General features: G+C 43.3%; 1 protein-coding gene across 1 annotated transcript in view; it reads left to right on the top strand.

Moving 5' to 3' along the window:
* Positions 1 to 16,076, top strand: part of RUNX2 (RUNX family transcription factor 2) — a 76,583-nt gene that overhangs the window by 27,997 nt on the left and 32,510 nt on the right. Inside the window, exon 4 of the mRNA XM_085320387.1 lies at positions 15,436 to 15,609. Within this exon, the coding sequence (XP_085176513.1) occupies positions 15,436 to 15,609 (174 nt within the window). The remainder of the gene's footprint in view (positions 1 to 15,435; positions 15,610 to 16,076) is intronic.

The following is a 16,076-nucleotide window of genomic DNA, read 5'->3' on the forward strand; positions in this document are numbered from 1 at the left end:
GAAGATTTTAAGCAGTATTCACCATGTTGAAAGCCGCGGTCAGGGCATTTTGCTAGGGCATGAGCACTAGCATGCTTAACCAACTGGTCTTATTTAGTTGTATTMGTACGGGCAGCTTTGATAACGGTAAACAGAGGTCGATGCACTTTTCTGATTCTATCAAAGGTGYGTTGTTTTGTCCTAATTCGTGTCAAAAGCAGAGGGTGAACCGTGCAGCGTACAGACGTGTAATGGGAGAAGCTTGCTGTGTGACGGGATGAAACACGGGAGGAAAGCAGTGAGTCTGCGAGAGGAGGCTGTCCTGCCTCCCAGCGCGGCATCCCGCGCCTGCGCTGCCTCCCGAAACTGGAGCTGGTGTTAGAATTTAGAGATGGATTTTACCATTTACGTGACTATAATCTATCTGCAGCATAATGTTGAAATTGCCGCTCGAAAAAGATTAGAAACATATTTCCTGCTCGGCTTCCTTGCTTCTTAGGCCACACGCATGCACTGGGGGCCGTTAACTGTTGCAGGGCTGCACAAGGTGCTTGGTTGGTGGCATCAGGCCGTGTCTCAGCACCAGCGGCCGAACAGAACAAGCCGGTGCTTCTGCTAYATGGTTTACTGCTGCTGCTGGTACTTATCTGCTTGTTGATCCAACCTCATAGTCCCAGTCACYGTTTTCCTTAAATTTACCTTTGATCTGAAGAGATTTGCATTCGACATTGAATTCAGAAAAGCCGTATGAAAAATCCCATGATCCTGCCCCATCTCTTCTTCTCCCTTTCCCTCAACCCCCTGCTCCTGGGAAGTGCGTCTCTGTAACGCCATAGGCAGATTGGCACGCTGAAGGTATTTGTATGCTTTCCTCTGATTTAATTGGATTTGCTAGTCTGAAATGTAGTGCCTTTGCTGATTTCACAAACTAGCTACTGTAGCTAAAATCAGACACAGTTGCCCAAAAAAAGCCAGCTTGCGCTTCAGTGCAAAAGGGATATTTCCATGCTTGAAGGGTGGTCTCCCTTCTTCTTTAAAGTGTTCTTTAATCATTGTGTGTCTTGGTGAAAATCYTTGTTTTTACAGTATTCATGTAGTTTGCGTTCAGAGTTGGAGAGATGACTTTTTAATACTTTTTTTATTGTTTCAAGGTCAAAACAGTTTCATTTTGCCTGAATCTTTACCCAGAGTTGGTTGAAAGGTTGAAAGTTTCGTGCTCAGGACATGAACGTGTGTCGTTTAGGTGAAGGATGAGCAACCCACTGTTTTGGGACCAAAGCTGTAGGCAGCTTCCAGATTGTGCTTGTAGCATACTTTATAAGGTCCCGAAGAACTGAAGCACATGCTGAAATTTAAGGCTATATATTAAGGTTGCTGCTTAGCAGTTCCATGTTCTGGAGGCCTCCACCTCAGTTTTGCTGTCTACCAGYGGAGGGAATCAATGCAGCAGTCAGAGGCAAGCCTTATGCAGTGCGACAGGTGCTAATCTTCCAGGAAATTCATCCTACATCCCACCCATTAAGGGAATTTTATATAAAAACGGTTTAACGTCTCTTTAAAGGTGTCGCCAAGCATGTGAGGACCACACAGCTAGGGTTCCACTGCAAGGAATGGAGTGAAATTGTCTGCATAATTATTTTGGTTGGATTGAGAATCTGCAGTCCTCTCTTGCTGCAGGAAATAAACCCCTGTTAAAACCATATGGCAGCGTTCTCAGAAGCGATGTGATTACGAGGCCACTTYGCTTTCAGATCTCCAGGCAGAGTCAGAGAAAGTTGTTTTGTTTGTGCGTAATTAATTCTTTTTCTTGGTGAGCAGATAGATACAGCAATGTCATTTTCAGCACATGTGGGAGGGTGATGATGTGTTTGTTTACATACACGTTGCTTTTTCAGTGTACCAAAACAGYGATAAATGAGAACAGCCTCTATACAAGCTTTTGAGACCCAACAGGAGTGTACYGTCCTGTGTACATACCAAAAATACACAGCAAAGAAACTCTGTTAGAATGAGTTATGCTCCAAGTTTAGGCTTGCTCACAGCTTTTTAGAAGCTACAGGCAGTGGAAATGGTGCTACCTTATTTTAAACAAGGCCACCTACCCCACCTGGGTGCACTCACGCAGAATGTACTGGGCGGTTTTTAGTTGTGCTGTGCCTCACTCTCAGGTAGAAGTGATTTTCATGTTACTCTGGTTCAAAGGGATGAGAGATGTGATAGGATTTTGAAGGCAGTGACCCTCTTGTTTCTGGAGYGCAAGAAGACATTCACAGTAGATGGGAAGGTGGGAAAATCCCAGAACTCAGTAGAGAAATACAGTTACCTTATCTGTCAAGTGAACGTTCTTTGACTTTCCCTTTAAATTCAGTGACTTCAACTCTTCTCATACATTAGTTTTATACAAGTATATTTCCATTYATTTTAGAGAAGATTTATGCCAGAGTTAACAAGAGAGCAAGAAACAGACTATAATATTATCAAAGACTATCAAAGCATTATCAAGCGTTGATATTAAGCATTTTCCAAGACAGCCAAGAAGCATTAGGAACAAAAAGCAAAACAAGCAAAAACACTTTTACACTGTCAAATCTGGGTGATGTGCAGAAAGAAAATTTTCCACCTGAATGTAAGGAAGAACTTCTGAGACTGACAGAGCACTGGAACAGGTTACCCAGAGAGGTYGTGGAGTCTCCTTCTCTGGAGATATTCAAAACCTGCCTGGATGCAACCCTGTCTAACATGCTCTAGGTGACCTTGTTTGAGTRGGGGGGGGCTGGACTAGMTGATCTCCAGAGGTCCTTTCCAACCTCAACCATTCTGTGATTCTGCAATTCTGTGATCACAACCCCTGGTGCAAAAGTGGATATCAGGAATAGGTGCTCTGTYCATATGGTGCAGCATTAACACCACTGCGCTCTCTGTAGACTTCTACCAAAAACAAATCTTCTTTTTAAACCTAGACTTCCTCACAGTATGTCTTGAAGCAGGGAAAAGTCTTCCATCTCTCTTTCCTGTTGGTGTCTTCTTGTTTTATTTGAATTAGTTAAGAGAGATGGGCTTTACTTCTCAAAAAAGGCAAGGCGCAACTCACTAAAATGTAGCCAATTTCTTCATCACCACCAGTGTCACTTGCTTGATTTTCCTTAAGCAAAAGGGGAGCAAGATTTTGTATTCCATTTTCCATTATTGTTTGATGGAATTAAATGTGGGTTATGCTTAAAGAAAAGCAAATTTGTCATTTGTATCTATGTAGAAGATTTGCTTGTTGCTTGAGTGTGCTTTATTTTCTCAGTGAAAAAAAAAAGTAGATTTAAGGGGTAGATGACCCAGTTTGTATCTAAAATTCCATATTAGAGGGATCAAGTTTTGGCCTTGCAGACATATAACTCTAACCATTACCGCGGGAGCAGATATATTATTCCTATAATGAGCCGTGTAACATTGAAACCAAAGCGAATAATAAAAATCAAATTTGTACAAGCTGTAAAGACTCCAGAGCCGGCCCGTCTCCCGCTGAAGGCAGGGACGAAACCTCCGTTCGCTGCTCTGGGTGGTGGCTTGGGCCTGACACAATCCCGCTTTTCCAGTTGTCGGCTCGTCCGTCTTTATCCTGTGAATTAAGTGAGGATTTGCTGCCCGCAAAACGAAACCCAAAGAGAGAAACTTGCTTTAAATAGAACGAGCTATTGGGATGGTATTAATAGCATAAGGGCTGATGAGTATTTCCAGAATTTTACGTCCATTAGTGCTATTTCTGCCTGTTTGAAGAGAGAGGCATAAAATATCCTTGCCACTCTCGTGTTGCAGAGAGCTTTTCCACTGGTGCACTGTAGCGGGCATCCAAGAGTAATGACTCACCAAAGTAATACTAATAAAAAGTGTTAGGGATTATCCAGAGCACCTGCCAATGATGATCCAATGCTTTCTCAGCCCTAAGCTTTGGGCATATATATAGATAAAGCTGTATGTGTGCGCTTGCATATGTCTCCGAGAGCTACAAACTGCCCAGCGGAGCAGCTTGTGATTTTCATTTAGAGCTGCTGGGTTTTTTTGATTTTCCCTTTTTTATCCCTGAAAGATTGCACTCACAACACCATGCCTGAGCATGTTTCTGTTCAGCAGTGAAATCAGGGTAGTTTTAGTAGTGCGGTCAAAGCAAAGCCTGGGAGCTACGATCGGCTCTAAACAACACTCCTTGGGGAAGACTGCGCAGCTTTGGGAAATAGGAGGCAACTGGAGAGATCTTCATGGTGTCCCCTGGGTGTTGATCTCACCTCCGAGCAGGTCAAACATCTCAATGGTGCTCATAAGCGCACGCTGGGCATGAACCACAGCTTGCATCCCATTTACTCAAAACACTACACTGGGTTTTGTGACCAGTTACGGACTGGGAACATATGACTGATCTTTTGKATCTTTATCTGAGGCTGTGGGAATGCTCTTGACTCACTGCAGCCGTACACTAGTTTTACTTCCTTATGTCTCCCCCAAGAACCAAGTGCAAACTCAACATCCTGCTGGCTAGATTAACAGCAAAACAAATCTTGCAGTACCCACTGCGMGGCAAAGAGTTGTCCCAGAGTTAGAGGTGGTGGAAACCGTAGCACAGAGGGGTTAATGCCTGYGTTTCCAGGCTATGGTTCCTTGTGGTGTAGAAGACCTAAGCAGACGCAGCCTGAATGTAGCTTGTGGCCTTTCACGGGAGCTAGAGGCACCCAACGCTTTTGCAACATCAGGCCCGCAGTCAGCAGGAGTTGCCTGGCTTGACGTACTCATACTAAAAATATTGCATACGTGACTGAACCAAGCACAGGCAATCGCTAAGTCCTAGAGCAGGAGGGCGACCAAGTCCATTTTTCCTCAGAGGAAGTATTATATATACTTAGGTCATCACTGACATTTGTCCAAATTCTTAAAAACCTCCAGTGCTGCGCCTTCCACTCATTTACCAAGTCTGGTTTTTGTGCTTTTTTGTTTATACTTAAAAAGGAGTTTGCTGTTATCTTGCATAAATCTCTCTCAACCCAAGTGGAGCCAGCGTTTTCCTGTTCTGTTCTCTGCTGACACAGAGATCAATTGATTATCAGTCTCTTTAGAGAACATTTTACTCTTATCGTGTCCTCTCTTACTCTTCTCCTTTCTAGACTAAACAAATGTGTTTCCTTCGACTTTTCCATGTAGGTCACGCTTTCTAAATCTCTCACCATTCCTGTTGTTCTTCTCCGGGTTCTCTCTAATTTGTCTCAACCTTTCTTGAAGGGTGCTGTCCCGAACTGGGTAACTGGGTAAAGTAGTCCAGCTGACGTCTCACCAGGTCTGAGCAGAGGGTAATAGTTACCTTCTATGTCTTAAATGCATCACAGCCATTAATCTTTCCTAGAACTGCGTTTGCTTTTTTTTTTTAAAAAAAAAAAAAAGGAATCCTGTTGTTGACTTACATGCAACCTACAATTCACTCTTACCCCTGGATCTTTCCCAGCAGTGCAGCTGGCTAATCAGTTATTTATTATGGTGCATCTGAGCATTTGATGTCTTTCAGCGAATGGACTTACTGCATGTCATTTTGCTGATTATCATTTCTCTGATTTGCTAGGATCATTTTGAAAACTGGCCCCCTTCTGCAAAGTGTGGAGAACTCCTCCCCACTGCAGGCCATCCTGGAATTTTATWATTTTGCTTTGTATTGCATTGCCTAAGTTATTCAAGAAAATAATTAATATTAATGGRCCAAAGACAAACTCTGGTGGGATGATGCATAAAATGCCTCCCAATCAGATCTCAATAGCAAGTCAGTGGGAACCTTGTAACRCTGAAATCCCCTCCATGCAGCCCTTATTGCTGTGCTTTAACCTTTAAATGACACCTTTTTCCCCTCAAAGCCTTGAAAACTCATCTGTCCCAGGTTCTACCTGAGACAAGAAGGCCACTGCTGGGGTTAGCGCAGTAGAGGTGGAGCATAGGAAAGGGGTCAGAGCAATTGCGTCTGACCTCCAGGGTGGCTGGTAGGATGTTCAGGAGAACATTTCGTTGTTAAGCCTGGSTGCCCAGTTTATGTGCCACGTAAGGCTAGCCATCTTCGAAACCTGGCTGCTGTGTAGGCCTTGGGCAAGCGCTCCAGTTACCCAGAAAGTTGAACACATTCTGCAAGATGGAAGCTGCCCCAGTGAGCCCACACATTGCCAACAGCACAAGACTTTCGTCGTACTTTGGCCTTTTAAAACGGTTTAGACTGTGTAAATAAGAGCAAAGAAGAATGGTGTTAAGCATAATTTTCACCGGGGAAACCACCAATTCTATATACCTTTCAGAAGGAAGAAAGGGAGACATCCATCAAACTGTCATTACAAATTAGATGCCACAAACCTAAGCTCATGGAGCCGCCAGGAATCTGTAAACCTTTTAAAGGATACGCCTGTTTTTGACATTTAAAATAAAAAATCTTTATAGACTTTTGTGGAAAACGCTGATGGGCCAACAGCTAAATGACATTTCTCAACTGTCTGACAGACTCCACAAACCGAACACATGGCCAGTTTTAGAAGCTCAGGTTAATTCTTTCTGTGTTATGCCCAAGAACAAATAATAGTTTGTCTGTTTTACTCAGTGAGTGGGAAAAGATGTTTGACTATTTTTTTTTTCTTTAGTGGCTGCTGCATCTTGGCTTCTGCCTCCACTTAGCCTGAATTGAGGTGCCCTTTATATAACAATAACTTGATACTACTCAAAATACTTGGCGCTGCAAGCGCGAGAGTGGAATGTAATAAGCACACTTTAGCAGGTCTGAGTGTGAGCAAACTCCAGTAGTTTTGGCCTGAGAGGGTAGGGTTTTCGATGCGCGGCTCTCCCGAACTTGGCATTTACAGACAATAAGAATACAAGGATTAACATAGTAGACTCCGTTTATTACACTTGGGTGGATAAAGCAATTATCTGTCTATCAAGGCTGTAGTAAATTGTGCAATAGCATTAACATGGGCGGATGCGTGGATAAATGCTACTTTGCCACAGAGGGTGCTGATACACAAGATAATCCTTCAAGTCAAACTTGTAAAGACTGTTTTCTTTTGGAGTTTATATCGTGTTACCTCTGCGAGTGTAGATTGAAATGGCATTTTTTATTATTATTTTTAACCGCGTTTTCAGGTTGCTGTAGCCATCTGAATTTTATTAGTAAAGTTATTTTTGAAATATCTCTGCTTTAATCAAGTTTAAACAATCTGCTTAAAACCTGCTGCATGGATATAAACACAGTAGTCTCCTAATGCAGCAAAACAATCTGTTGAAAGATACAGTGCAAACACACGCATATCCATCTATTATTGCTTAACTGTTGTTTCTTCCATGCCTGAATTCCCACTGTAACCGCAGTGATCAGTCTGTAATATTCTCTTGGTTTTGGGGGTGAGAAACAAAACCAAAAATGAAAAGGCACCTTCTTGATGTCTAGAGAGCAGAGGGTTGCGTAGCAGCATACCATTGGAGAGGTCTTAGACTAGATTAAAACTAAGCACCTTAAATCTGTTTTAATGATTGTGTTTACATCTCCCCCCCAACCCCGTTTTCGTTCTTTTAAAGTAATCGGGTTTCGCAAGCGTTAAGAAAACCAACCCCTCCTGCCAGCTGGAGGGAGGCCAGTTCAAGCAGGAGATTTTTTTTTCTCTCCACCCCCCTCGCCCCCTTCGTTCGCTGTGATCTTTACTGCTGTTCACTGCAGCAAGCAAAAGAAGTTGGCGGGTTCTTTATAGGGTAGTTACCTTTGAGGGGGAAAAAAATGCCTTCCTGTTCCTCAAAGTTATTGCTGGATTAGGATGGGGATGATAAAGTCAGAATGAGGAGCTCTTGCACTTTTGCAGTGCCGCCCTCGCTCTCCCGCTTTCCCCCGTATGCTAAAAAAGGAAAAGGGAGGAGGAGTAGGGGGAGAGCATAACAGATACCAGCATGCACAGGGAATTCAAGCAGGGACGGAGACTTGCGTGACAGTCTCTGTTTATACGAGTTGTCTTGAAGGTCTCTGAGCGGTGATGCTGGCAATGCAGAGTTGGTTTCCTGGCACACACGTTCTTAGTGTTGGTGGGTGCTGGGTGAGGGTGAAAGGGAGCGTTTTGGTGCAAGGGATTCCTGCCTGCTCTCCATCCAATCTGGCCAGGTGGATGCTGATGTTTGTAAAGGACGTTGTGTAGCTTTTCACAGCAGCCAGAGCTGAGGCAGAATTCAACAGCTCTTAAAAAAGATAGGAAAAGAAAACATAGGAGCCTCTTCCATGGGAGGTGAGACCTTGCTTATTTAGTAGGTGAGCTAGAGAGCAGAGGCCCCAGCTTGTCTGACCTGCATGTGATGGGGGTGGAAAAGGGGCAGAAGACACCTGCGGCGCCGTGTGGGTCGGGATGGCAGGGGAGCAGTGCAGGCGGGGAGCCAGAGACTGATTTTTGGATCTGAGTGCTGTGGGGGACAGAGCAGAGGGCAGAAGTGGACCTGCCACACGGCACTGCTGAGATGAGTCGAGAKGCACTGGAGAACTAGCAATCCTGTTTGAGCCCCTTCCTGCTCTTCTTGTCCTTTTTTTCAAAGTTCCTTTTCAATTTAATCCATCAAGTCATCCAGTTTTGCTCTATTAACACAATTTTGTGCAAGCTTACAGGCCAGCTTAGTCCCTACCACATGCCCTCCATCATTCCCTGAGCTTTTGCAGGAGCAGAAGCTCACAGAGCACTTCTGGTGCAGCCGTTGAGGTGAAGCAGATGGTTTTTACCTCTCTAGACAGTAAAATCTTGGGAGCAAGAGGCTACTTTGCAGCTGTTGCGATGTGCTGAAAACCCCTGACCTCAGCATCTTTCTTTCAGCTGGACATGTGCTTGTTGGCTTTACACAGACCCCAACTGAATTTCAAAAAAGTGTTGATAGCACTTCGTGTTCTCAGAAGCTTTGCAGTGCTTGCATTAGACTCATTCCCATGAGTGCTCCCAGTAAGTCAGTAGGGAGATTACCATCAACACAGGAGATGCTCTGAGGGCTTGATCTTTACAGGGGAAACACTGAAGTTCAATCCCACGCCTGCCTCTGCTCACCCTGGGTTCAAGCCACAGCTCCTGGAAGACAGTAGCATTGGTGATGTCCATGACAGCTGGATCTAGCCCTTTTGGACCTTCACCAATAGCCTGCAGACCTCACGCCTTTGAGAGAGCAAGGGTCAGGAAGGAGAAGTTCAGTGGGATTTCAGCAATGGGCTGCCTTCGATCCATGATATGGGAACTAAGCTGTTCCACAGCACATGTTTTTCTTTTTTTTATATTTATTTGCATTTCGCTACAGTAGTCTCAAGTACGGGCCTTACTTACTTTGGGTTAAAAATGTGTCCTTTTTGAAAACAAAAAGAGACAAGCTCTTGATTTCTGCCCCTGTCTGAGAGACTCTTTCTGAGCGTACAGTTAGGAGAATAGCTCTTCAGTCTCATGCGAACTGGTGCCCTTAGCTATTTAAAAAGCAAACATCTTTTTTTCTCCATTGGGTGAATTAAATGCAGTTACTGCACCTATGTAGCTCCTTGTTTTATGAATTCTAAGAACTTTTCCTATGCAGAGCCTATGGCCTAATTATGTAATTATGTCTCTTGGGTAGATTATATTTTTCTTCTCATAATTGTGTCTTTACCCAAGAGACTGGAAGGGTTCCAACTTTTCCACTTTCTTGGGTAAAAATTATTTGGCTCTCTTTTGCATTTTTTTTTCCCATGAACTTTGAATTTTGTGCATTCTGTAGGATCGGGCCAGGGCGAACTGCCTGGGGAAGGCAGGCTGGGGATGACAGTTTGTCGCAAGAGGGACTCTTGACTTGTTTCAGAGATTTTTTCCCTGCAAAGAGCTGATGTGCTTCTTCTGGGCTACTGCTGATTTATTGCTCTCTTATTTTTACCTCCAGAGCATAGATAGACACCGCTTTGGAGCTCCATCTTGCTGAAATGATGTATTATCTGAAACTTGTAACAGAACAATGAGCATCTTTGCTTCATGCTGAATGAGAAAAAAAAAGGGGGGGGGGGCTAAAAGCCTTAGGTTCAGTGCTGAACTCCTTTGCTCTGGCATAAATGGCATAAATCCCTTTGACTTCAGCTTCACAAGCCTGTAGTTGAAATCAGAATCAAGCCCATATTGGTTATATCCGATCTATAGTATTGATTGGGATGAAATGCAGGAAGGTAACCAAAGAAAAGCATAATTTATGATGAAATTCAGAGGACATATAATCTATCCTTTTTGTGGTGTGAAGCGGTCTCCTGCGTGCATACAGTGTATCCCTAGTGTGTTAGTATTAAAAGCTGTATAATCTGGGTGTTTGTCTCAAAGACAATCTATAAGGTTAGTAGGAAAAATATATCCTATTCTTTCCCTTTTCAAGTGCTTAATCTGTGGTGAACAGTGGGAATAATCAAAACTTGGGCTCTTTGACCCGAGTAGAAGTCAGAGAAATCCATTCTGGTTGCGATATCCCAGCAGATGTGTCCCCAGCAGGTGAGAGCCGGGTTCTTGTTTTCATGACATTTGGGCATTCCCTTGACTCTCTTACAAAGACACCTGACTCCCACGGTGTTTTTTGCTGTTGAGGCAAAAGTGAGAAAGATAGAAATGGGCGATGACTGAAAATAGCTATAACCCACTTGAGAGTGATAAAAACATCTGCTGACAATCTGGTAACCAGATCTCCTGGGTACCAGAAAAGAATGGTGGGTGGTGCACCCGGTACAAAGAAAGGGAGTCCCTGAATGTCAGCATCTGGCGAAGCCACGTGTAGCACGATCTGATGAGTTTTCAGTTCCACACCCACAAGCTGGAAGACGAAAACGCGCACCCCTCCTCCCCGAGGAGGTAAAAAGTCTCAAAGCCTCAATACTGTATTTACATTCTGCAAGTCAGCCTCTTCAGCGGCCCGATTTACGTGTTGACTTCTCCCGTGGCGCGGTAGAAAGGCAGCGACGAGAGACGAGCTCGCGGCCCTTTCCACTTACCGCATCCAGCAGAYGCGAGATCGCGTTGCTTTGATCTGGAAGACATTCCTTCATTTAGTTTAAACTGAAATGATTAATCTGGAGTTGAAGCCTTCTTGCATCTCGTGCCACGGCTGGAATGTGATAATTTAACGATAGGTTACATGCGCGATTTGAACCCCTCCGAAGCCCTGGCGTGGTTAAGCAGCAGGCGCAGTCCCTTCTCTGGCTGGCTGCGGTTTGGACTGCCTYTCTTCCACTGTGCCGGTACAATTTTGTGGTTCAGTTCACGCAAAATGGCCAAAATCGGTGCTGCAGTGGATTAACAGCAATGCTCTTTGTTACCAGGAACTGTAATATGCAGTTTGGCATTTGGTTCAAAACAGCTGAGTAGTGGTGAGAGACCAGACTATTTACTTGTTGTCATTTTGGTGCAATTCTAGTTTCTAACATCGTGCGTTATACTGTGACAACAGACAAATCAGAACCATTTGTATAGCTTTTGCCTATCAATTCTTAACTGTTTCCATATCTTTCCCATGTCCTTGCCTGTGACCTGATATATTTCCGTGGCCTCTGGGTCCCATCATTACTCTGTACGTTTTGTAACAATCTCAATCTTTTTGATTTTATTTCAAAAAACGTTTTATTTCTATAGCAAAGACTGCCTGCAACCATAAGTATTTTTTCCCATCTCCCATTCCACAAAATCTTCTTTGTAACAGAGTAACTGGCAATAAGTGCAGYGCTTCTAATAGGACTGTCCTGCTACCCTAAGTACTAATATTGGGATAACTTCAACTTTACTTTATCCTGTTCTTTGTGTAGCCTCATATTGCTTTTCAATGTAATSGCTGCAGCAGCAGATCACAGATTCTCACTGAGCTATCCACACTTGCTCCCTAAATCTTTTTTCCTGAAATAAAATTATGCCTCATGAGTGAGACCAAGGAATACAGCTTTTCTTAGCATACTCCCCTGAGATCAGGAATTTCTCTGTCARCGGACGCATACATCAGTGCTGAGATGAAAAGCAGCTTGCAGAATGAATTTTAAACATGTATCACATATTTCATTGCTTCTGCTTATGCACTGCTCAGAAAACCTTTTTAGAGTGTTTCAGCATATACCTCCTGGCTGCTAACAGGGTTTTTGCACAGGCATCAGAGCAAGAGAGTTATTTAAGGTGCTTACACTTCCTCCTGAACAGGAAGTTTTTGTCGCGTTTCTTACTTACGTTCAACGTGGGCAATTTTCGCTGGGGGAATGTGACGCCTGTCTGCAGATCGCTTTGCCGTTACAGGATCGTGTGTTAAAACCCCAAATTTTTAAGTGGTCAAGAGGGGAAGGCAAGTCTGCCTTCGGCCTCTTGCTGGTTTGGGGGGACTTGTAGCTCCGTTGATGCCTGGGGTCTTCCAGGTGGGGCTAGATCTCTCTTCTTTTTTTTTTTTTTTTTTGGAGGGAGGAGGAAGATAAGGAGGAAGATAAGAGCAAACCCACACATCTCTAGACTGTGCTAGTTCAGATGTGGGAACTTTTCTTCTTTTACTTCCCTGCTTGCATGAAGCGCTGCTGTCCTCACCAGCTGCTGATTGTCTTTCTGGGATAGACCTGGCTGAGTATGAGTAATACACGTAGTTAAATATAATCTCCGTTCGGGAAAAGCTATGCATGGACAAACAAAGCACGATGAAAACAGAGCTGGGGGTTATCAGCACAGGTTGGTGCAGGAGCGGTGACCTATATAAAGAGCGTTCATCGAGTTAGCAGGAGAGATGGTTAAAGGAGCTCGTGCGCTGGTTTCTTAGTGCAGGAGTTTGTGGTCCTCTAGCAAGAAAGGACTTTATGCAAACATAGGATTTTTCTATGAAAATTTAATGTAAAAATCACTTTGGGAGTAGACTCATTTCCAGATAAAGTCAGGCCTGGTTGTGTGAGGTTTGCCTTATTTTGAGCCCTCTTGACCTTGCTGAAAGGAGATGATATATTGCGATTAGGAATGGCTGTGAGTGAAAGAGAAAAGGGAAGGAGAGGRAATTCTTTGCGAAAACAGAGCGGAAAATGCAGCTGACAAAGGGAAAAGCAAACACCGAAAAATTACAGGATTAAAAAAAAAAAGAGGATGAGGAAGGAGAAATCCCAGGAGAAACCTGCACGTGTGCGTTTATGTGTCTGTGCGAAAGCCATTTTTTAGGTTTAACAGCACCCAACTTGTACAAGCTGTAATTTACATAGATTGAAAAGATAACGCTGAAGAGTAGATGTTATCCTGCTAGATGGTATCCTGTTAATTAYGCTGCCATTACAGAGTTGTTACAGGCCCACGAAAAATCCTTCCCCATTTAAACTGATCGACACCTCCTGAGGAGTGTCACAGCTGGTATTTTTGTGGAGCTCTAATATATGGCACCACCTTCTCTTTAATGAGAAAGCTCCCGCCTACCCTGTGTTTTTATATTGAGTCATCCTGGGGGAGAAAAATCGTACTTCAAAATACAGAATAATGGGTYGACTAGTTAATTCCTTTAAATCGCTAGAGAATATTCTCCAATATTAAAATCTATTCAGTTTTGTCCCATCTCCCAACCTGAATCCTTCAGTTTCTGCCCAGAACCATGGTTTCTCTAAATCTAGTTGTGAATTAGGTGTCTAGTACTGAATTGCTTTGCCTACTGTCACATTTGGGCACCTTGGTCTCAGTTAGAAACTGTGGTGCTAGATACCATTAAAATGCATTTGTTAAAGAGTTGTGGTCTGATAGTTAGATCTCAAGACTCAGTGGCCACGTTTATGCTGTTGGAATGAATTAAATAGTGCCAGAATTTGTACCCTAAGACCAATGGGACAATCTGACCATGTCTAGGAAACATAACTCCCATAGCCCCCGAGCAGATGGCTGCATTGCCTGCTAACTAAAAATGTGATTTATCTCACACCATCAAGGATCATCTGGAATGGTTCAAGCTGGCCTCAGGGACCAGGGACCCTCCTTACACATTAAAAGCGTAAAAATAACCCAGCACATTGCAATGCTTGTGCCTGTGCCCTGGTGCTGTTTATGGGGGCGGAGGCAGCCTGTATTTCTGGGTTGCCGTCTGTGAGCCTGGGCTCCTATTTCAGCTCTGCCGCAGGCTTTTCGTGTGACTGGAGCTGGTAGCTTAGGGTAAGGTTCATTCCATTTAATGGTAACTAATGGTRAGGGTATCTAATTAAACTAGTCATGTGGGCTGCCTCTCTGAGCAGAGAAGGAAGAGAAAGCTAATTCAGAAGGTGAGTCATCCCATTTTAAGACCGGTGTCAGAGACAAATGAGATGAATTGCCCTCTGGAAGCAGCTATGTCTTTCCATTAACTGTAGAGGAAGTCTACATTAGAGGAGTTTAGACTAGAAGCCTGATTTATGAATGGCTAAAGTTAGGTAAAATCAGTTCTGACCTTAATCTCTCTCCGTGCTTGTTTCTCCATATGTTGAATGCTGGAAATAACGCCTTCTCTGCCTCACATTCAAAGGTGCCTTTGGGTGACAAGCATCCTATGAGCACTTTGAAAAGAAATTAAACCCAGAAGGAAAAATACAAAAATTAGAGATGGAAAAATCTTTATTTTGAAACACCTGAATGATAAGCATGAGCACTACCAACATGCTGGATGGGGCATCCTGGTGCTTTTGTCTTTTTTTTCCCCTTTACGTTTCGACAGCTGAGCACCCATAAAAGACKTGTTCCAGATATGGCTGTATGGCAAGGGCGTAGGAGATGGGGGGTGTTAAGGAAGGTGACCAAGGAGGGGAAGGGGAGTGCTAGGACCCAGTCTTGGCCAGCAGTTTTGATGATTATCCTTGCTATACCACACTTCTTCTTAAATGAGAGTGACTATTTACTTTGAGGGAAAGCTCCCAAGTTACAAAGACAAAGAGTGAAAGCTAAGAGCTAGCTGTGACAAAGTGAAATGCAAAAAAAAAAAAAAAAAAAAAAAAGAGAGAGAGAGAGAGAGAGAGAGAGAGAGAGAACATGCATTTTCTTAGGAAGAATCTCCACAACATATAAACCAGGCATCAGGCATGCCAGGCATGGAATTATTGTCCCACTTGGTAACACAGCTGAGGCTTACTTTTGGAAGAAAATTTTGCCCCTTTAACTATCCAGTGTAGTTAAAGCAGAAAGAAAAAAGAAAAGAAAAAAAGACCTTGTATGGGTGCCCTCATAAGTGCTTATTTTGATTCAAATTACAACATATTGCACATTTCTGCAGGCACAGTTGTACTTGATATGGCTTTCACCGGCACAACTATGTCCAAAACACAAATCCCCACACCAGTGTCACTCTCAGGGGACAGCTGAGATACCTATAAAGTCCATTAATCTAATAATAGTCCTTAGAGACCATTTTGTCTTTTTTTTTCTTTTTTTTTTTTTTTTGGTATGGTAAATTATTAAACCTTGTTATTAATGCTTTTATTTTATGATTTGCTGTTTCCAGGGCACAGACAGAAGCTTGATGACTCTAAACCTAGTTTGTTCTCTGAACGCCTCAGTGATTTAGGGCGCATTCCTCATCCCAGTATGAGAGTAGGGGTCCCGACCCAGAGCCCACGGCCCTCTCTGAACTCTGCACCAAGTCCTTTTAATCCACAAGGACAGAGTCAGATTACAGGTAAGAGACAGAATCATAGGTTCGACTTGCACAGGCAATGGTAGTAATTGCTTATGGATATTTGTGTCTCAATTGTAGTAAAAAGAGGCTAATATAGAGCAAGAGATGTGTTCCAAGGAAAGCTAGGAGGGAAGTGGATTTTTCTGTAGCATTTGAAGCTGAAAATGTCATTATTTTTCAAAGTATTTTGCTGCTAAATGTCCAAAACAGTCAATCCAGATAAATTCAGTAGGAATCTGGTGAAATTCTAACTGCCATGTTGTTATGCATTTGCCTCCGTATGTGTAGTAGTACATATTATTGCATTTTAGAATGAATGTTTTTATTCAGCAGTTATTTTGCACTGGTGGTGAGGAAAACAGCCAGCATGCAATGGTCATTCTAGCAGAATAATAATATAATTTTCTCCTGTGGCAGTTTCCTTCTAGCACCAGTGCTGATGGCTGTTGCAATAAAGGAACTGGATT

This window comes from Rhea americana, unplaced genomic scaffold (assembly GCF_003343005.1).
Source record: "Rhea americana isolate MKP2758 unplaced genomic scaffold, rheAme1 scaffold_63, whole genome shotgun sequence".
NCBI lineage: Eukaryota > Metazoa > Chordata > Aves > Rheiformes > Rheidae > Rhea > Rhea americana.